The 22,761-nt window shown below is 40.2% G+C and overlaps 1 protein-coding gene across 4 annotated transcripts in view; it reads right to left on the bottom strand.

Annotated features, from left to right (window-relative positions):
- Positions 1-22,761, bottom strand: part of Tmem185a (transmembrane protein 185A) — a 34,973-nt gene that overhangs the window by 10,560 nt on the left and 1,652 nt on the right. Inside the window, exons 2-4 of one of the 4 annotated variants that reach the window (XM_087202051.1) lie at positions 5,685-5,861; positions 3,384-3,499; positions 2,656-2,863 (exon numbers count right to left, since the gene is read on the bottom strand). In XM_087202051.1, coding sequence (XP_087058177.1) covers positions 2,656-2,863; positions 3,384-3,394 — 219 coding nt within the window. In that variant the 5' untranslated portion in view covers positions 3,395-3,499; positions 5,685-5,861. Of the gene's footprint in view, positions 1-2,655; positions 2,864-3,383; positions 3,504-5,684; positions 5,862-22,761 lie in introns of those variants that run through there. The other 3 variants (XM_021249135.2, XM_004871047.4, XM_087202050.1) reach the window with 3 other exon arrangements.

The following is a 22,761-nucleotide window of genomic DNA, read 5'->3' as shown; positions in this document are numbered from 1 at the left end:
CGAGGAGAAGAGGAAGCAAGAGTGTCAGTGAGATCACTCCAAGCAAGTAAGAACAATGAAGAGAGATGTCCCTGAAATCAGAATGCTAAGAGCTTATAGCAACTTGTAAGGAGTAGAGGAGGAACTCGGCCAACAAGCTGACGATGGAAGAGGCCAGAGGGTCAAAGGACCAGAAGTATGGACTATGCCAGTCATACCAAGAGATGCTCACTCAACAGTGTCAGGCGCTCCAGGGAACTCAATGGTCCAAAAAGACAAGACTGCAAAGGGCCCACTGGACTTGGCCTGGGGCACTCATGTTAGGTCCTCAGGGACAGAGGGCTGGGGAGAGACCCAGCAGTAAGGGATAAGGCGGTGGGGGCAGAACAGCCCATTTTGAGGAGCTCTTCTGTGAATGGGAGGAGAAAGGAGAAAGCACGACAGCAGAGCAAAGGTTTGAGAGGCTTGTGGCTGCTGTTGTTTGCTTTTCTCTCTCAGAGGAGGGACAGCAATGTTGCTGGGCCAAGTATGGTAAGTTCTAGAGCAAATGCCTAGGGGACAATCTGCAAAGAGCAAGGGTGAACAGCAGGCAGGTCTTTAAGAGGCTGTAAATGGTCTGGGGCACCGTGGCCGCTGTGGATAGATAGATAGTGCGATGCATGGGCACAAGGAGGACCAGCACAATGCTGCTCAACCTTGCTTCCATCACTGCTCTCCAAGAAGCCTTGAGGGACATTTGCTTCCTAACTGTAGCCCTCATGAAATTTTAATACTACGGATATTTTGTAGGTAATATACTATATGCATGTCTGTGCCTTATTCCTCAAACGAGTAAGATTTTCCCCACTCTAACCTCTAAACCAATGTTCACTCCTTGGGGGCCCAGGTGCTATGGCCCCATTATTGCACAGTCTGGCTTGACCATGGTGGCCAAATCCTTGAGTCACGTGACTTTCTTCGGCAGTACTCAGCAAGCAGCCAGAAGGGAGCAGAGCGGAAGAGAAACTGCTGGGCTGCTGATGGCAGGGAAAGTGAAGGTAGGCAGGGAAAGGAAGTACCCCAACCTATCATCCACACCAGTGCCATGGCTTGGTACCTGGGCCAGAGCAGTGCCTGCCAGGGCAAGCCCTTCCTGTGCCCTGGGTCCTGCTCCCTTTGGGTCCCACAGGGCCTCAATCCATCACCAAAACTTATACCTGGGGTCCAGACTCAACTTCTGGCTCCTATGTTCCTTTCCAACAGGAGTCTCCTTCCACCATTCTATTGTATCCTTTTCTTTTCATGCTGGACACTGAACCCAGAGCCTTGTGCATGGTAGCCAAGCACTCTACCACTGAGGTACATTCCTGTCCATTTATATATATATATTTGAAATGGGGTCTTAAGTTACTTAGGCTGGCCTCAAGATCGCAATTCTCCTGTCTCAGCCTCCCTAGTGGCTGAGATTACAGACATAAGCCACCACATCTGGCTCCTTCTTAAACTCTTCATGCACAAGGCATCTACAGTGGTCCCCCATATCAGCAGAGTGTTCCAGGGCTCCTAATAGATGCCTGAGACTGCACTTAGTACCAAACTGCATATATATTCTGCTTTGTGTCCAATACATATACACCTATGGGATAGTTTAAATTATAAAATAGATAGTAACAACAATATTAACAACAATAACTAATAATAAAATAGAAGGATTCTAATAATTGCTATAATAAAAGCAATGTGAATGTGGCTTCTCTCCCAAAATACCTTATTGTACTAAACCCTATCTTCAGGCCACAGTTGACCACAGGTAACTGAAATCATGGAATGCAACTGGGGAATACTGCAGATGACTGTAGAGCCTCCAGTTCTCCCCTTGACCCAGCGGCCGAATGGAATCTCGGCTCTGCCCTTCCTGAGCGGCCCTGGACACATTCCCCTCTCTGGGAAGCAACTGCACCTACCTCACAGGGCCACTGTGAACCTCCATATTAAGTGCCCATGCCAGTGCCTGGCACATGGGTATGTGCACCATAAACATTACCTGCAATTATTTTCATTATGACTATAAGCAGTCCAGGCATTTTATTCATGTGTGTATCCCCTACTCTTAGTTAAAAAGGGCCTGGCATGAATAAACATGGGCATATCAGGATAAGCCAGCCAGAGAACAGCTGAGGCGCTAGACTATGAGGTTTAAGGTAGTTAAAATGGGTAGTTTTGTGTATTAACTTGACTGGGTTATACTACCTGGCTATTTAATCAAACACTAAGGTACATGTTGCTTACTGACTTCAAATAAAGACTATCCTTGGTAATGTGGGTGGGCCTTGTGCAATCCATTAAAGGTTTTAATTGCAAAAACTGATGTTTCCTGATGAGGAAGAAATTCTGCCTCAGGGCTGCAGTATCAGTTTGCTTAGTCTCCAGCCTGGCAATTATACCTGAATTTCTACCTATCCTATTGGAGGCCTCTGTCTGACTGATGTAAGTGGGTGGGAAAGACAGCACACCCCAGAAGGCAGATGGACTGGGGGAATGCCACTGTTCTGGGTCAAGAAAGAGAAAGGACAATTTCCATTATCTTTCTTTCCTTATACCCTGTGATCTAGAATTAACAATCTCTTCTTAACAAAGGCCAAGACACTGACAGTAGAAGAACTGTTTGAAAACATCCTTAAATACATAAAATCTTACCTCTAGTGATCTGTCATGTCGAAAGCCCCAGACACAAGCTGCGACAGATACCGGGGAAACAAAGAATAGTGGCATGAAGACCAGAAGCCAGAAATGGCTTCCCCTTTCGATCCTATCACAGACCAGAACTTCAAACATCAACAAGAGCAAGTGGATGCCCACAGCAATTAACATGGCTTTGAACTCCACACATGTTTCTCCTTCTGCTCTAAAGAGGGACAGAAAAAGAAGAAAAATACCCTCAGTTCAGAATCTCCATTAAAAGCCAGAAGTTCACTGCAAACATAGTACCAACTTAAATTGAGTTTTTGAATTTGACTTGTAAATTTGACAAAAAGAAAATGAAACCTAATCTTTTGTTGTTTTTGGTACCAATAGAACTCAGGACCTTGTGCTTTCAAGTCAGGTGTGGTGACACTGAGCTACATCCCTGGCCCCAAGGAAACCTAATCTTTAATAGGGAATCTTCCAAGCATCAAAGAATTACAACATGACAAGAGATAAACATAACCAAATCAGATTCAATGTTTTAACTGTTTAAGGATACTCTCAGAAGTAATAGTCACAGGTATTATTTCCCAGAATATGTACATAAACACTTTTACTCTTACCTTTAATTCAAATAAGAGGTACCTCCCAAATTATTCACACTGCTTATATTGTTAAAAACAATAACAAACAAATACCTCTTAGGATGACAAATATCTCTTATGTCTCATGAGCCTCACCTCTTACTCATTTCAGTCCATCATGGTGGGGCACACCTATAATCCTCCCAGCACTCCCGGAGAATGAGGCAGGAAGATGACGAGTTCTAGTCAAGCCTGGTCAATTTAGGAAGACCCTATCTCAAAAATAAAAAGTAAAGGGCCGGGAATTTAGCTCAGTGGTTTTGCCGCCTGCTGCACAAGCACAAGGACCCGAGTTCAATCCCCGGTACCCAAAAAATAAAAAAAATAAAAAGTAAAATAAAAGGGCTGGGGATGTAGCTCAGTATGAAGGCCCTTGCTTCAATCTCTAGTACCAAAATATAAAATGTATTTCATACAACAGAATAAAAATAACTCTAGCTTTATGAACAAGTATGAGTTATGTTTGACAAGATATGGTAACTATTTGTTAGGTTATATTTTATAATACAGATAAAATTATGAATATCTTATTTTCCCTTCTATTCCATTAAGATGCATTAAAACCTGCAGATGAATGACAAAGAGCAAAAGAATTAATTAACACTGTTCTCAGAATCATTTCAATTAGCTATTTAAGTATCATGCATGCACTTAATAGATTAACTACTGAAAAATTATAAGGTCATAAATCAGGACAATATTTTATAATTTGAAAGTCCTACAATGTTCATTCAAAATACTGTCCAGATGACATTTCTGATATACATGTCTTGTTGGTGATCAATATACCTGAGGTTCGGACAGAGGAAATGAAGCTAGAGGTTATTCCCTAAGTTCCACCACTTAATGTTAACACTAGAAGGAGCACATTTGTACATTCTGTACATTTAAACACACACACTTCTTTCTTTGCTTGAAAAATCTTAAGCCAACAGAGAAAACATTTAAATAATTTCTACATATCAAACAGTAAAAACTGTTAGTTAACTTTTCATTCTTTGGGGAACACACATTGGATACCTGAAAATATAGAAGATGTACAGCCACAATGGTAATCAATCTTTAAAAATAAATTTAAAAACTTTAAAATAGCTACACATGTACGGCCCTCATCTGCCAGGGCTCTTCCTATAGCTATTTAAAAATTCCTGGATACACATGGGCTACATTTTTCAAATGATCTAAGCCTTGATTTCTTTTAAAAGTTAATAACCAAGATTTTTTTTAAAGAACTGCAGTGCCCTAACTTCTAGTGTTCCCACACAAGGAGTGGCATTCATTCCCTTCACTCTCCCCACTGGCCTTTGCTGCCCTCCCCATCTTCCTGATGAAGGTTTCTAATAGCTCCCATTCTCCAGCTCTCCCCAACCCCCATCCTTGATGCGGTTCCAGTCTGGCTTGGTTACTTTTCACATTGCTGAGACAAAATATCCAACACTTGACGTTAAAGGAGGAAAGTGTTATTTGGCTCACAGTTTGTAGAGGTTTCAGTCCATAGTCCTCTGGCTCCAAGGCTGGGCAGGATGGCAGAGGGGCATCGCAGGGGAGAAGCAGTGGCAGGCAGAAGGCAGTAAGCAAGGAGCCTGCCGCTCCCTACAAGCCTTTTGGGTGGTGCCACCCACACCCAGGGTGGGGTTTGTCTCAGTAAATCCACTCAGCCCCACCCAGAGCTATGCTAATTCCAATCAGTGGACTAATTTAGCACCACACACCCTTAATCCCAGTACCACACACCCAGGATCCAGCCAGCTCCAAAAATCCCCACCTATGAGCGGATGAGGCTTTGGAGGACATCTAGACACAAGCCACAACATAGTTTCTGTGAGACAGAAGGGAAAAACTCTCACAGAGGCCAGCAACGCCAAGTTGCACGCACCCCTCCCCCTAAGCATCTGGCTCTCAACTTTCCTCACTGCCAAGCCCATCTGGTGTTCTGGCCAAGTTACTTCCCTGACATTACAATAGTCCTAAAGCCCCAGGACTAGGAGCCTGGGACAAGTGGGGGTTCATTCCAAAGCAAACTGGAGAAAATTAGATACGTGATAATCAAGGTTAGAACTATGAATCCCTCCCAAGCACATGCAGTTTCATGCCTCATAGTCTAGTATGGCGGAATAGTTCTGTATTTTGGGTATGTTCAGGATTATACAGGGATTTGTGGGCTGGCTAGGTACTTAACCACCCAAATCACACTGCTTTTGTAGGAAAACACATATCAAACATCTTCCTTTTAAAAACATTGATGACACCTCAGTTTATCTGTACTACAGTTGTATAAAAACCCCAACAGTTCTTATGCAACTTCATTTCAAAAACAAATGGTCCTCATTTTATCATGAGTGACAAAAACCAAGATACTGCTCTCAGGACAGAGCAGGTTTTATAAAGCAGTATTACCGATATTGAGGATTTCGTGCCCAGACTCCAGTTCCAACGGAGGCTCCAACAATGACCATTAACTTCCACAGCCATATAGGAGCAAAGACAGCCCAGTAACTCCACTGAATGATGCCATCCAGACGAAGGGCCAGCAGCACAGAGAATAGCAGCAGACAGGCATAGATGAGGAATTTACTAGGAGAAAAGTAAAACGATTAAGAAAGATTCATTTGTACCAACAGATGATTCTGAAATGGCGAGGAATAACAACAATATTTTTCTGCACATAAAGAGCCACTAATTCAACATAGTAGACATACTGTGCTGGGAATAGGAGAAACATAAAGAGAAATAGAAGAAGTACCCTGTTTTCAAGGGCTTCCTGGTAGGAGGGAGTCTACAGAGAACCAGGCGATTACAGTGCAGCACGACCTTGGCTGAAATGCTGCTTTGGGCAGGGTGTGATGGGAGCCACGAGGAGGAAATACGCCTTCTAGAGGCGCTGGGGAGCAGAGACGTGGCGATCACGGAGCTGGTTCCAGAGGATACTTGGAAAACTTGCAGACAGGAAATGACATGAGGAAGCATTCAAGGCAGAAGGAGCTAGTTATACCAAGACAGGGAGAGCACAAAGGTTGACATGTTCAGGATAGGGTCAGGTTACGCCACTAACTGATCATTTGCTTCTATTTGTGAAGCTGTAGCCATCTTCCATATTCATATGGCATGCACATTTGTGCATGTACCGCACTTTCTGTGGCTGAACACGTATGTATGTGTACACAATTCATATCTCACATAAAAAGGAAGCGCTTTAGAAGTTGTCCTAGAAATATTATTCAGAATTTATACTGCTGAGGACTTCTGCTTCGAGCCTTGATGTAATAACCACACTAGGATTCAACTTCCCACCTAACAAAAGGAACTGGACCAAAACATGTACAGCAGCACACCCCTGTAACCCCAGAAACTTGGGACACTAAGACAGGAGGATCACAAGTTCCAGGCCAGCCTTGGCAACTTAGCAAGACCTTGTCTCAAAATACAAAGTAAAAGCCGGTGTGATGGCACACGCCTGTGATCCCAACACTCAGGAGGTTGAGGCAGGAGGATCTCTGGGAGTTCAAAGCCAGCCTGGGCTACATAGTGAGTTCAAGGCCAGCCTAAACCACATAGTGAGACTGCCAGTTATAGCAATACCTGATAAAACACATACACAGAAAATAACTAAAGATGTAAAGGATTATAAAAATACTATCAACCAACATGACCCAAGTGATATTGAGGAAGAGTTCCTCAGGTCAGCAGAATACAAATTCTTTCCATGTGCACATGGAAAATTCACTAAGAAAGACTGAATTTGGGGCCATAAAACAAGACTAACCAAATTTAAAAAGTATTGAAATCATAAAAAGAAAAACTCTAAGAACAATGAAATTAAACTAGAAATAAAACACAAACATATCTGAAAATTTCTCAAAATACTTTTAAACATCACACTTCTAAACAACCCACAGACAAAAGAAAAAGCCATAAAGAAAATAGAAAATATTTTGGATCGAATGAAAGTGAAAGCATACCAGAAATTGTGAGATGCTGCCAACATAGTACTAAAGAGAAAGTCTAACATCAAATACTTACATTAGGAAAAAACCCTCTAAATTAGTACAGCCACTATGGAGATCACTGTGGAAGTTCCTCAAAAAACTAAAATCGAGGGCCAGGGATTTAGCTCAGTGGTTCCGTCGCCTGCCTCGCAAGTGCAAGGTCCTGAGTTTGATCCCTGGTACCAAAAAAAAACCAAAAACTGAAATAGAACTACCATATTATCCAGCAATTCTACTATGTGGTGCATATCCAAAGGAAGTGAAACCAGCAGATCAAAGAGATACCTGCACTCCCAAGTTTACTGCAGCACTATTAACAATAGCCAAGATATGCAGTCAATCTAACTGTCCATTAAAGGATGAATAAAGAAAATGTGGTGTATATATGTAATGGAATACTATTCAGCCATAAAAAATGAAATCATGTCATTTGTGGTAACATGGGTAACTGGACATCATTATGTTTTGTGAAATAAACCAGAAACGGAAAGACAACTACCACCTGACCTCATTCATATGTGGAATCTAAAATGTTGATCTCATGAAATTTGAGAGTTGAGTGGTGGCTACTGAGGCTGGGGAGAGTAGGGGAAGGAAGGGATGGAGAAAGGTTGATCAGTGGGTTCTATGTCATAGGTAGGAACAAGAAGCTCTGGTGTGCTATTGCAGAGTAAGGTGACTGTAGATAATGATACTGTACTGTACACTTCAAAAAGCTGGAAGAAAGGATTTTGGAAGTTTTCACCATAAAGAAATGATAAATGAGAAGGCAGATAAGTTTAACACAAATTAAACATTACATAATGTATACATGTACTGAAACACATGACACTACTTTTATTGTGCACAGTTTTTGTTTTAATGTATGTCTATAAACTTGATTTAAATAAAAAATAGGTTAAATTAGTTTTTTAAAAAATAAAGAAAAGAAGCTCTCAAGTCAATGATCAAAACACTAGGAAGAGAAGAAAAAGTTTAAAAAGTAAACAGATGGAAGGAAATAAATGTAAGCACAGAAACCAATTAAAGACAGTAGAAAGACATTAGAGAAAGATCAGCAAAACTAAAAGCTGGGTCTTTGAAAAGCTAAAGAAATTAGTAAATCTATAGTCACAGTGATCAGGAAAAAAGAATAAACAAACTACAAATACCAAGAATGGAAATAGGGATAGCACTACAAGTGCTACAATCATTGAAAGGCTAAGAACTGGAGGAACTATTATGAACTATTTTATGCTAGGAAATTTTTAAAAGAAAGACACTGCCAAGGTGATTCAGTGGAAAAAGGACTGTATTTCAATAAAAGGTACTGGAACAAATTGATAAATGGAAAAATGCACGTTGAATCTTAACCCCACAGCACGCACAACGACTTTACGAGGGCTGGGGATTTAGCTCAGCGGCACCGCACCTGCCTTGCAAGCACAAGATCCTGAGTTCAATCCTCGGTACCAAAATAAATTAAGATAAACAACTTATACGAAATGAGTCAGAGACCTAAATGTAATATCCCAAACTACAAAACATCTAAAACACATAGGAAAAAATATTTGCAACCTAAAGTTAGGTAAAGTTTTCCTGGATGACATACAAAACTGATTTTCTCAAAATTAAAAACTCTTACTCTTTTAAAGATAAAATTAAGAAAATGAAAAGCTAAGCCACAAACTTGGAGAATATATTCTTAAAACACACATTTGAAAAAGTATCTGTATCCATTACAACTAAAAAATAAGAAAACAACCAGATTGAAAATGTCCCCAAAATATGAAGAGACAAACCAACATGTAAAATACACAAAAGGCAAATCATCACATGAAAAGATGGCCATTATTTTCAGCCATTAAAAGTGCAAACTGTAACCACAATGAGATAAAATCCAACCTAGAGTAGCTAAAGTTACAATGACTGACATGCTGGCAAGGTGGTGGAGGAACTGGAATGCTCATATATGCTGGTAAAAACACAAAACAGTACAGACACAGAAAACATTTCAGCAGTTCCTTATAAAATTTAGTACATACTTATACTAAGACCTAGCAATCCCATGCCTAGGTATTTACCCAAGTAAAAGAAAAAAGAGGCTCATATTCAAATGTTTATAGAAGCTTTATTCCTAACAACCACTGAAAACTACCAAAATGTCCATAAACTGGTGAATAGCTAACCAATTGTGGTCCATGCATTTAGTGGAATACTAATCAGCAATAAGAAGGAACAAACCATGGATGCGTATAACATAGATGAAACTCAAATGCATTATGCTAAGTAAAATAAGTGAGACTGATACTACAATACACTGTACAACTCCATTTATTTGACACTCTAGCAAAGGCAAAACTATTGGCCACAGAACACAGATCATTGCAGTTACCAGTAGTTTTTTTCTTGGAGGGAATGGTTGACTATAAGGGGCATGAGGGAATTTTCTGCAGTGACAGGACTGTTTCATATCTGTCTTCGGGTGGCAGTTACACGAGTGTATGGAGCTATCAAAACTCAGAGGACTGAAAAAAACAAAAAACAAAAGAAAAACTCAGAGGACTATACACTGAAACAAGTAAATTTTACTGCATGTAAAACACAGCCTAGTGAATGGGACATCTACACACACCAGCACCATCAGCAGCAGCTAACATTACCCGAGCGTTTCCAGGATGACAGGTATTTGGTGTTCTTTGTATGTTATCTCACTTACCCCTCACAACAACCTTCTGAAGTAGGCACTTCAAATATTCCCGTTTTACAGCTGAGGAATAAGTTGTTTAAAACTTGTCCAAGAGTTCTTAAGAGATGAGATCAAACTAAGATCTATTTGACTACAAAGTGTTTTAATTGAGCACTAGACAATAATGACTTCACACTGATGTTTAGAAGAGCATCTGCATAAATGTACACTGAGCAGTTGTTTCTGCTACCAGAGAGGATCAAGGACAACTTTTACACACTTTTACTTGGGACATGTGAGTTTTCAGCAAGGCGCACATACTCTCTTTGTACTGTAAAAAATGTCTTAAGAAATTTCAATCGGAAAAAAGGGTGTAAAGAGGTGGGACCTACAAAATGAAACTCAGAAGCAAAGCTTTCAGAGAGTAACTACAGCAGGAGGATCTTCAGATTTGGAGGGACTGCTTGTGAGAACACACAGAGCATCTCTGTGTTATTCTCATCTGTAAAATTAGGGGTACACACTAGGGAGGCTGAGCCAGGAGGATCACTGAAAGTTCAAGGCCAGCCTGGGCTACAAAGTGAGTTCAAGGCCAGCTTGAACTACATAGCAAGACTGTGTCTAAGAAAAAAAAATTGGGGTAACAGTTTGTACCTACCTCATAAGGTGGTTGTGAATATAAGATAAGAACATGAAAAGTGTTTTCTGTAAAGTAGTAAATCAGTAGTTTAAAAAATTCTAACCTTTACAATGCTTAAGAATTACTGAGGGCCGGGGATTTAGCTCAGTGGTTCTGCCGCCTGCCTCCCAAGCACAAGGACCAGAGTTCAATCCCCAGTACCCACCCACCCCCCAAAAAATTACTGAGGACTCTAAAGAACTTGTTGATATGGATGATTCCTATGTGGACTTATTAGATATTAAAATGGTTATTTAAAAATAATAACTAAAATAAGAATAAAGGCATTATATATTAATATAAAAACATAATTACTTGAAAAACTATCCCCAGATTATAGCAATTTACTAAGAGTAGCATAATTTCTATAGTTTTGAAAAGTTTTGGATGTCTGAGTTAATAGAAGACATCTAGATTGTAATATCTATACTTGCATTCATTCTGTTCAGTATGTTGCTTTTGTTGAAGTATATGAAGAAAATCTGGCCTTCCAAAGATAGATAGAAAAGAACTGGGTATTTTAATAGTTCTTTCAGTTAATACCAGATGTTATTCAATAGAGTACCACAACTCAACAAGTGGTAGTTTCTCAAAGGCAAACTGCAATATGAAGTCTGAAATCCTATCAATGAACTTTTTGTACTCTGTTACATTAAAATCTACTAGTCTCCTTTGTACTTTGAATGAGTCTTTTATCTCTGTATAATTGTGTAATACCATGTAGGTAGACTAGAAAATATTGATTCACTGAGTTATAAAGATCTTTCAATGGTGATACATTTCATTGTACAACAGCAAAACCAAAATCACATTAGTTACTATCCCCACCTAGAAGTGTTTTAGGTACTAGGAGGTTGTCAAGTACATGGTTTTGTACACAAGTTTTTGAAAGATCTGGTTTTCCTATGAAATCTTAAATTTTACCATTTGCAAAAAGTATCATGAAACGTTTTCCTTAAAGTAGCAGGTTCACTTCTGGTATTATCAAGAAAATGTCTGCCAAACACTCTAAGTACAGTCTTGTCTGTTAGTTGTCCTTCTTAATAAAAAGGTCTTCCATGAAAACAGCTGCTTACAACTCAGACACACAGTTTTTCCTTGAGTCAACGGTTGCACGTCAGTCTACAGTAGAAGGTCTTCATGTACTCTTCCTGTTTCATTACATAGATTATTAAACTAGATGTGTACCCAAGGGTAAAGATTAAATATATTTTCCATTTCTGAAGCTGGCATTTTAACTGCAAATGTGTGACAGTGAAGAATCCTATGGTGTCTAGCACAGATAACGGCACTACCCTGATTTATGGCCAAGTATCTTGTTTGACCTCCTACCACTTTCACATCACCAGTGCCAACTGTCAACCCAGAGGAAAAGCCAAAGGATACCTCAGGATTATTCTGAAAATAATTTTGATCTTGATGACATCTGGAAAGGCTCTCAGGGTCTCCCAGGGTGCTGTGGAAAAGTCTGCTGCTTCACTAAATACAAGTTAGTTATTAATACTCACGGACAAAGACAGGCTTTTACAAGATGCTACAAAGAATAAGAGAGCTAACACTGAAAATGCCAAGATAAGAATGACTCTGCCTTTTACTCTTTGAAGAACAAAAGGGCTTGTGATGGTGGTAGAAGATTCAGAAGCTAATAGAAATGCAACTGTCATAAACTCAGCATGTAAAGAGCACATACAACTTTTTCTCTTAAAGCAGAGCAGGTGTTCCAAAATCGAGAAAATCAGTTTGTCAACCCAAGCCTGTGGCTCCAAATATTACCAAAACAGTGGCTTTGAAAACAGAATATTTATAAGAAATCAGTGAAATGGAACATTAACAAATACAAGGATGATGATAGACATATGATTCATAGGTAAGTTATATGTAGGGGTAAATTTTTTCTAAAGGAGTTTCAGACTATAAAAAAGAGATGGAGGGTAAATACTGTAAGCTAAATTCATTATCCCTCTGTAAAAGAGAGTTTTATTATCTAATAAAAGCAGTAGAATTAATGAAAATAGAAGCATGGAAATGTTTTAAATGTTAGAAAAGTGACTATTTTTTAATGGAGGTAGAAAAAAATATAAATGAGTTGAATGCCATGTTAACGTCTTGCTGCTGCCATGCATCATTACCACACACCCAGTGCCTTAAAAAGCATAAACTTATTATCTTGTACTTCTGCAAGTCCGATACGGGTCTCTCTCAGCTAATCTCAAGGTGTCAGCAAGGCTATATTCCTTCTGGAGGCTCTAGAGGGAATATTTCCTTTCCTTTTCCAGCTTCGAGAGGCTGTCACATTCCTGAGCACATGGTTCCTTCCTCCATCTTCAAAGTCCGCAATGCAGAGTTCAGCTCCTCACTCTGAATCACTCTGACCTCTACTGTCTCCCTCTTCTATACATAAGGACCCTGTGATTATATGAAGCCCAGCCAGAGAATCCAGAACAATCTCCCTCTTTTAATGTCAGCTGATTAGTGAACTTAGTTGTACCTCCTACACTTTTTGCCATCATAGTCCCAGGTTCCACAGATTAGGGTGTGGGTATATTTTGGGAGTATCATTATTCTGCCGACCAATAGAGAAAGGTCACTTACTGGATTAAAAAACAAATTCTAAATTTGGTGCATTCAGTAGTCACACCTGGAACCCATGTTAAAGGTCAAAGCAACTATAAGAAAGATCTGAAATGACAAAGTTTATTATGCCCAGGTGAGCACAAGAGAGGCCGTTTACTATCACAGCAATTTATAATTTGGTAAATTAGATTTCAAGGCAAAAAGCATGCATGTACTGAAGGGACTAATAAGGCAGTTTTAAATAATGAAAATCTAAGCACATTGCCACAGAGTATGGAATCTGACAATGTTTCTTTTAAGAATATGCAGGAGCAGGGAGGGATGGGGTGTAGGGAATGAAGAAAAGAACATGTGTCGCATACTTGTACCAACTCCCTATATGTAATCATTATGTACTGCAAACATGTACTAAAAAAAAGAAATTACATGTTAAAATAAAAAATATAAATATTTTTATTGTAGATTTCTACATGCTGTTATTAAACCATGGCAAAGTACACAAAGTTCCTGGGGAACTACAGAAATGAACATTACAGGAGATAAAATAGCATGATTGTATTAAGAATTAATTAGGAGGACAAAAATGCACTTTCTTTACATACATGTAGATTTTTTTCAGGGGAAGAAATGATTATAGGGAGCAATAAACAATACATACATCTAATTTAAAATTTAAAATAGTGCTTATGTATATTTCACTATGTGAAATGTGTGGGATTTATAAAGAAGAGAAATAGTCTCTTCCCTCACGATGCTTAAAACCTAACAGCAAGAGAAGGGGATGATAATCAAGAAGTAACCGTATATCATGGCAAACTGGGACATTTGGGAGATTGACTCCCATGGGAGAGCAGGGACGGGAGGTGGGGTGTGGGCAGCAAGCTGAGGGTAGGGAATTCCAGACAAAGGGCATAGGAGTTTTTAAAGTCTGAGACAAGACTTGATATCTCAGGAGACTGAGATACAGAGTCCATTCTATAAATCCTGGTTGGTGGGAAACTGGTGAGGCAGGAGAATGCGCAACAGAAGAAACAAATGAGAGGTTGGCGGGGGTAAGATCTAGGGGAATTTGAATAGCAAGGTAAAGTCCTTAGAATGAATTAACAGGCAAAAGGGAGCCACTGAAGACTCCCTAGAAAACAAGTGACAGAAGGTGTACACAAGTGTGCAGGGTAGATCGCACTCGGTAGACTGGAGGCAGAAATTCTACACAATTCATAAGAAATCAACAAAAATGGACTGAAAATTGCCTGACCGCATGGGTATTTTTGAATATATGGACTTGTCAAGCAGTGTAGTAGAATGGACAAGATTATGTACGTAAAATTTGTTTGAACTGCATACTCCTCATGAACAATAAGCAAACGATGCTGCCTCTGCTAGACAGTGCCGAGGTAGAAAGTGCTTACTACAAAGCTTGGCACCGTCCGAGTAATACTCAATAAATCTTAGTTTCCTTCCTTAAATAATGGCTAAGGATAAGACGTAATACCACTACAAAATATTTAAAATATTACTAAAACACAAGTAAAACACTAAAATGCCTGGACTGCTGCCAAAGCAAAACTCAGAGAAAAAATACTCCAAAAACTTCAATAAAAGCGAGGTAAAAAGAGGCAAAGGGAAAACTGATACAGTGAGTTTCTAGCTAAAAAGTTTAGGGAAAAAACCCTAAAAATCAAAATATACATACAAAAAACAACTGATTAGTAATATCAACTATGGGCTCTTTGAGAAAAATTAAACTACAAAACTGATCAGATACACAAATTCCTATAATAAAAATTTTAAACCATGAGATTTATACACATTATTTTAATTCTCAATTATACCACTATATTTTGGAGCTCAGTCCCAAAGTGACTGCTATCAAATACAAAGTAGCAAGCCTAACTGGCAAGAGAAGGAGGCTATAGTAACAGCAAGAAGAAAATTTACTTTTTTAGAAAACTGTCAGTGTTAAAGCCTAACTACTTTGAGTTACTTCAAGAAATATTCAGACCAGACCACAGTCCAAGTATAAAAACAGACTTTGCTTAAATTAATTCTCCATAAACTACCAAATGGAGATTCCTGTACAGTCTAGCATTGACCATTATTTCCTAAAGTTTTTTCCAATTATACCTGTCTCAGTCTCTTTTCTATTGCTGTGACTGAGTAAGTTATAAAGAACAGAAGTTTATTTGGATCACACTTCTGGAGACTGCCTGGGAAGTCCAAGAGTATGGTATCAGCATCTGCTTGGCACCTGGAAAGGGACTGCCTGCCGCTTCTTAAAACATAGTGGTGGCATCGCATGGAGAGACAGAGCAAGCTGCTAGTTTGGGTCTGTCTTCACTTTCTTCTAAGGACACTAATGTCATCATGGAAGGCCCAATCTCATGATCTCATCAAATTCTAATTACCTCTCAAAGGCCGCACCTCCAAATTAATCATTAACACATGATAATTGGGGATTGGGTTTCCAACAAATGAACTTTTACAAGACACAATCAAATCACAGCAGTCTGCCTTTGGCCCCCAAATTCATTACTTCTCACAAAGCAAAATACATTTATTCCATCCTAATAACTGCAAAAGTTTAACATTCGAGCGCCAACTCAAAAGTCCAAACTCCAGGTTCTCATCTAAATCAGAGGTGAGCAAGACCCAAGGCATGATGCACCTTGAAGCAAATTCCTTCTAACCATGAGCTTGTGAAATCAAAACAAGTCACCAACTTCCAAAGAACAATGGTAAGACAGGCCCAGAACAGAAATTCTCATTCCAAAAAGAAAAAGCTAGGCAAGAAGAAAGGAGTAACAGGCCCCAAGTAAGTCCAAAATCCGAGACAAACATTAAATCTTAAGACTCCAGAATAATCCTTCACTCCATGCGCCACCTCCTGGGCACACTGGTGTTGAGAATGGGCCCTCACAGCCTCCAGCAGCCCCATCCTATGGCTCTGCTGTGCTCCGTCCACTCAGCAGTTGTCAGTCTGGAGTCCCATGTCTTCAGTTCTCTGGGGGGGGTGCTACATGTTGCTGGTCTTACAGTTCTAGGGTTCTGGAAATAATCCTGCTCCTGTAGCCCCACTAGGCATGGCCTTAGTGGGGACTCTCTGGAGCAGCATATCTATCTTGAACCCCACATTTCTGCCTAGCACTGCTCTAAGTAGGCTCCTGGTGGTGGTTTCTGCCTGAGTGCACAGGCAATGAGATATATCTTTTGAAATCTAGGTGGAGGAAGCTGTGCCCTCACTGCTCTTGCATTCTGTGGGCCTACAGAATTTACACCACACAAGTGCCAAGTTTACGGCTTGTACTCTCCGGAGCAGCAAAGTGAACCACACCTGGGCTTGCCTGAGCCATGGCTGCAATGGCTGGAATTCGAGCAGCAGAGACCCAGGTGGTCCTGGACAGCAAGTCTGAACCATTCTGTCCCCCTAGAACTCTGCGTCTGTGATGGCAGGAACAGCCTTAAAGATCTCTGAAATGCCATTTGAGTCTCTTCTGCCGCTGTCTTGATGATTCCTCCTAATCTCCTTAGTAAACAGTTATTCAGCCATGTCCTTGGTTTCTTTTCCTGGAAATGTTCTCTCATGCGCGACCACATGACCAGACTACGAATTTTCCAAATCTTGCCACTCGGTTTCTCTTTCCTTTTCTCTTTCTTCATGCGGTGCTGGGGACTGAACCAGAGCCTCACACATGCTAGGCAAGTGCTTTACCACTGAGCAACACCTTCAGCCCTGTTTCACTTTTAATTATAAATTCTGTCTTTAAGATGCCTCTTTGCTCTCTCATTTCACTGTAAGCAGTTAAAAGTGGCCATGTAACAGCCTGAATGTTTTGTTGCTTACAAATTTCTTCCTCTAGATGTCCTAAATCAGTGTTGGTGAACCTTTTAGAGACTGAGTACCCAAACTGCAATCCAAACCCACTTATATATGGCAAAGTGCCAACACTGCAATTAAACCTGAATGCTTGGCTGCTGGGGCGACTTGGCTCACGTCCCGACAGAGGGGGCTCTGTGTGCCTGCTGCAGCACACATGCCATAGGTTCGCCACCACTATCCTACGTCATTACTCTTAAATTCTGCACTCCACAAAGTCCTGGGGCATGGGCACAATGAAGCTGAGTTCTTTGTAACTTTATAACAAAGATGGTCTTTATTATAGTTTCCAATACCTGTTCTTCAGTTTCATTTTAGGCCTCACCAAAGCAATCTTTCCTGTCCACATTTGTAAAAACATCTGGTCATGACCACCTAGTAATCTCTGAGTTCAAGACTATCCCTGGTCCCTACCCCACTCAGAACAACACAGAATTTTTCTAACATTCACTTCAAAACTGTTCTGGCCTGGGCCGGGGATTTAGTTCAGTGACACGGTGCCTGGCTTGCAAGCGCAAGGTCCCGAGTTCAATCCCCAGTGCCAAAACAACAAAACAAAACAAAAAACCCCAAAAAACTGTTTCAGCCAATAGCCATTACCCAATTCGAAGCCACTTGTACATTTTCAGTACTGGTATAAAAGCTCCACTCCGAGCACCAATTTTCTTAGTCCATTTCCTATTGCTATAACTTAATAACTGAGATGGGGTAATTTATAAAAATGATTTCTCACAGTTCTAGAGACTGGGAAGCCCAAGCCTACAGTGACTGGTGAAAGCCTTCTTGCTGCATTATAGTACGGAAGGTATAATACAGCAAGACAGAGCAAGTATGCTATTTTGGGTCTCTCTTCCTCCTCTTATAAAATCTTTAATGCCATCATGGAGGCCCCACCCTCATGATCTCATCTAACTCCAAAGGCCCTACCTCCAAATACTACTAATCTATGAATTTGGGGATTAGATTTCCAACACATGAATTTTTGGAGGACACATTCAAAGCATAGCAACATCTTTTAAAATGACTTATTCCACCCATCCAAATTTGTACTGCTAGTTCATAATCACTAAGTAGTGTCACAAGGACCAAACCACAAACTTCTGCTCAGGCTCAAATTCCTTCTGTTCACTTTGTAGTGGGAGAAAGAAAGATAAGAAGAAAGAGTGAGGGGATATACTTGTATATAATGGAGATAGATGACTGAGTGTAAAAGTCCTAGTATCTGTTTTCTGCAGATCAAAAGAATGTAGTCAGTCTCTTTTTATATCCATCGCTTTTCTCCAGTGGAAGCTGCTGTCTGAACTTGAGCACGTTCACATGCATGACTACGTGCTGGTGTGCACGTATACACACTCTCACTCACTCTGGGTGACACATCCCTGTCTACTGCTTGACAGAATAGCTCCAAATGACAAACTGCTAACTGATATTTCCACAAACTGTTAAAAGGGACTGCACCTTTTACATTGAGCAGAACCTTATTAACCAAATTTAAAATCTTTTAGTGGAAATTTTAACTGGTTATGAAGATGAAAAATAATAGCATTGAAGCATTAGATATAAAAAAGCACAAAATCCAAATAAAAACAAATCTCACATAAGGAGGACTGGCGAGAGCCCAGGCAAGTGGGAAGATCTGCATTCAAACTAATTACGTGTCATTTATCAGCACTGTGGCCTTGGCTGAGTTACTCTCTCCTAAGTCTGTCTCCTCATCGGATTTCTCATATATTGATTCATAAGATAAGGATATGGGACAGCACTAGTAGTACCATGAAAGAGAAAAGTTCTGCCACATTGTAACAATCTCACTTAGTAATTATTTTTCTCACTATCAGGTCAGAGGTAACAACGGGTGAATCATCAGTTATAAAGAACCTATCTCCGGGGGCCGGGGATTTAGCTCAGTGGTTTCAACGCCCTCCTCGCAAGCGCAAGGACCCGAGTTCGATCCCTGATACCAAAAAAAAAAAGAACCTATCTCCAGAGTTTAATGCAAAGCCTTCATTTGAATTTCTAGTCACCTTGTTCAGGTATGACCCATCATCAGACAAGGCAATTAGAAACCCCAATTCAATAATTAGGAAGCTTAACTTCTGGATTCCTAGGAAGCTAACACTCCTCCAATCCAATGTCTCCTCAAATCCCAACAAAGATCTCCAAGTGGCACATTTCGATTTGTACTCAACATCTACTCATTCAGCACATTTATTCAGTGTCTTAAAATCATGGCCCTCAAAAACTCACAGCCAAGAAAAATATGTGTGTAGTTATCAAGTAATAGGAATGTAATTTTCAAAACCAAAAATTACACATTCAAATGAGACTTGTCTTCTTTAACCATTTCCTTTGGGAGGCAGTTCATTAATTCCAATATGCCACTGCTCAAACCACCTATGGAGCTTTCCTCTTGGAAGGCCTTGAAAACCTGCAGTCTGTTCTTTTGAAGATCCTAATGAGGCTAAATCTTCACTGAAGAGATTTGATTTTTGGAAACTGCTAAAAGCCAGTCAGAGCCAAGTTTAGTGAATAAGATGAGTGATCAAACTAGGTGGCACTGTTTTGGTTCAAAATGATATCTGATCATAATACAATGAGGCAGATTTTCTTATATGATTTGTAAAATTGACTCTAAAGGAAATGCCAGATGGGTGAAAGGAGTATGTGCAATGAAGTAAACATATTTATTTTCCCCAAGTATCTTCCTTGAATGATACATTTGAACACATAAACTTGCCAATATAAGGTTTACTTTAATAACCTACAACTCATAAACAGAAGGTTCCTTGTATATGGTACCTACTCTGTCATTAAGGGGAGGGACTGTCACTAAACCAGAGGTGCCATTGTATGCAAAAAAGAGCACAGGCTTAAGGAGACTGGTCTGGATTAGATCTGAATATGATTCCTTACTGCCTGAGTGACTTTCAGAAAGTCACAAATTCTCTAAGATGCTCAAACTGATCTAAAACTCAATAGGCCACAACTATTATTAATAACCTCGGCAAACTCAAGGTAATTTTCTGACTGTAGGTGGCTTAATATGATAGAACAACAGATACACAGTCATTCAGGTGATAAGGAGTTAGTTCACTGACAGTACTGATAATTAATACACTCGTACTGACAGATTCACAGCTTGCTTTTTAAAGTACGTACAGTCTGTAAAGAGTACAGTGTTTACAGTGACAAACACTATGTATTTTTAAAACAAAGGACACATGTTCACCAGCAGCACTCGTACCATACTGACCTTTCTACCACTGTCTAAATGTATCAGGCCCTCTCAAGCCTCATGTCTTTGCATATGTTGTCTCTTCTAACACACCATTCCTGCCCTCTGGTGTGACAAAACCCTACCATTATCCTTCAAAATCTAGCTTAAAAGTCACTTCCATATGGAACCTTTTCTGCTTGCTCCAGAGAGTGGCTCTGTCCTTCATACTGTCATGGCATGTGGCTCCTCTCTCTGTAATGCTTCACACATTTGCATTTCTCTTTCCATGTCTACTTCCTCCACTAGGCTTCAGCACTGAGAGAGGAACAATATCCCATTTCTTGTACTTATAACACTTAGCACATCTTTTGGCACATGATAGGAACCTGGGAGATGTTCCATGAATGAATGCTTTAAATACACTTTGGAAACAACAATTTAAGGCCAGATAGCTGCCTTTAGTGCACTATTACCAGCAATCACATTCATTTTTCCTGACTTCAAATAAGAGACACGATAACTTATGAAGGCCAGAGACTGGCTTTAGAAGATGCAGCATATAAAAGTTTGCAAACACTACTGACCTCATCTGTATTCTGTGCCCACACAATAGGACCACCAAAGAGGCATTTCTCAGCCTTTTCCTAGTCCAGTACATCTGAGGGATGCACTGTACTCTCATAAGGAGTTCATTGTAGACAACTGAGAAGGCCTAGCCAAGTTCCCACAGCCTGCCAGTGCTCCCTAGATACCAGGGTGAAGGGCCTTCTCTGAGCCAGCTACTCCACCAAGGTAGCAGAAAATCTCCAGGGCCTGTAGTGTGCACAGAGTGCCTGTTTAATACCATCTACTCCCAGATCCACACCTCCCAGCAAGGTCCCAGAATCAGAATTTGCCAATTCTGCAGTTCTAATAGTTTGTCTATGAATGGGGTTCCCTACCTAGAATATATATCCTACTGGCAGCTGTTAGGAAGCCTTAAGCATTCAAGGAAAGACTTCTAGGTGTCTGTTTCAGCAAGTCTTAACCTGTGTGACTAAAAAGTAATATGAAAAGCAGCTCATGATCAACTAGTTCTGTGCCACGTGGAAACAGGCAGAGGGTCAGCTGGCAGCCCTGCACAACAGTGTTGGCACTTCTGAATCATTCTGGACGACTGCAGTTTTCAGAGCCTTGGCAGCCCTATCGTGGGTTCAAACTCACCGAGATCTGCAAGTAGGAAATGAGATCTAAAGCCATACCCCTGCCTTGGGAGCCACCACACCATAACAACGACTATTTCTATGACAGATAATCTGCAAAGACAGTCACACTTTGCTTTAGTGTCACGTTTTTCCATCTCTCAATAGAATGACTACTCTGCAGGCAGGAAGAGGATGGGAGGAAAGAGAATCAAGCTGTAGACCACCAGGAAAGCAGTGGTTGAAAATAGTAACTCTAAATTTCTATTAATGACACTGGAGATTATTCACTCCTCATTCCACAAATATTTACTGACTCAGCCTCTATTCCATGTACACAAGTTATAATAATGTTAGAGTCAGCCTTGGCCCAAGAGAGCTTAAAATTGAGTAGGGGAGAGATAAACATACAAAGAAACACAAGAGTAAAAATAAGTGCTATGGTGAAAAAGTATGACACTACAGAGATTGTACAATCAGGAAGCAGGAGGCCTGGCTGGGAACTTGCCTCAACAGGTTTCCAGACAGTGGAGATACCAAAGATCAATAGGAGTTAACTAGGTCAGGAGGAACAGGAAAAATTCCTGGTAAAGAGAACAGTTTGTGTCAAGGTCCTAGGGTAAGAGAGAAATGAACACTTAGCTCAGAATTAGAGACAGGAAGCAAGAGAGCAGCACCAAAATCTGAGGCCCCAACACAAGGCACTGCTCTGTCTGCACCCCTATGCTTCTCTCTAAATGTCTGGAAGCTCTGGCGTGGGACAAGACTGAAACAGAATGTCAAAAACTAGATGTGTCCAGAAGACATGAAATAACACCAGCTAAAAAAAATATGACTTGCCAATATTACCTGCCCAATGTCTTCTCGAAACATCTGTAAGGTAACACTCTTCTCTCTTGCTGCCAACACCAAATCCGGAAAATGGCACAGTAAAAAAGATGTTTAAATTTTTTAGGTAGAGATGCATTTTAACACAGGTAGGTACTGATACTTATGTTGATAGTCACTCTGTATCTGTTTAGATACAGAGTATTTTGTTGTAATTTTCATATATTAGTATTTCAGTAAAAAAAACAAAGCTAAGGAAAAATGGCTAAGAGCAGCACAGTTTTGCTTTGGCAACTCTGAGAGACTGTTAGATCACTTGAGACAACTCCTTGAGGCTTCTGGATTATCTGTCACATTGCAAACAAGTCATGGAACTTTCTATTTGTAAAGCATTTGGCAATCAATCATTAATTCAGCCTCACTATCCTGTTGAGGGATTATAACTCATTCTACAGATTAAACAGACA

This window comes from Heterocephalus glaber, unplaced genomic scaffold (assembly GCF_053883595.1).
Source record: "Heterocephalus glaber isolate CG9 unplaced genomic scaffold, H.glaber_assembly_v1.0 deba00001762, whole genome shotgun sequence".
Lineage (NCBI taxonomy): Eukaryota > Metazoa > Chordata > Mammalia > Rodentia > Bathyergidae > Heterocephalus > Heterocephalus glaber.
The sequence above is the reverse complement of the archived record's forward strand: the minus strand, read 5'-3'. Positions and strand labels throughout refer to the sequence as shown.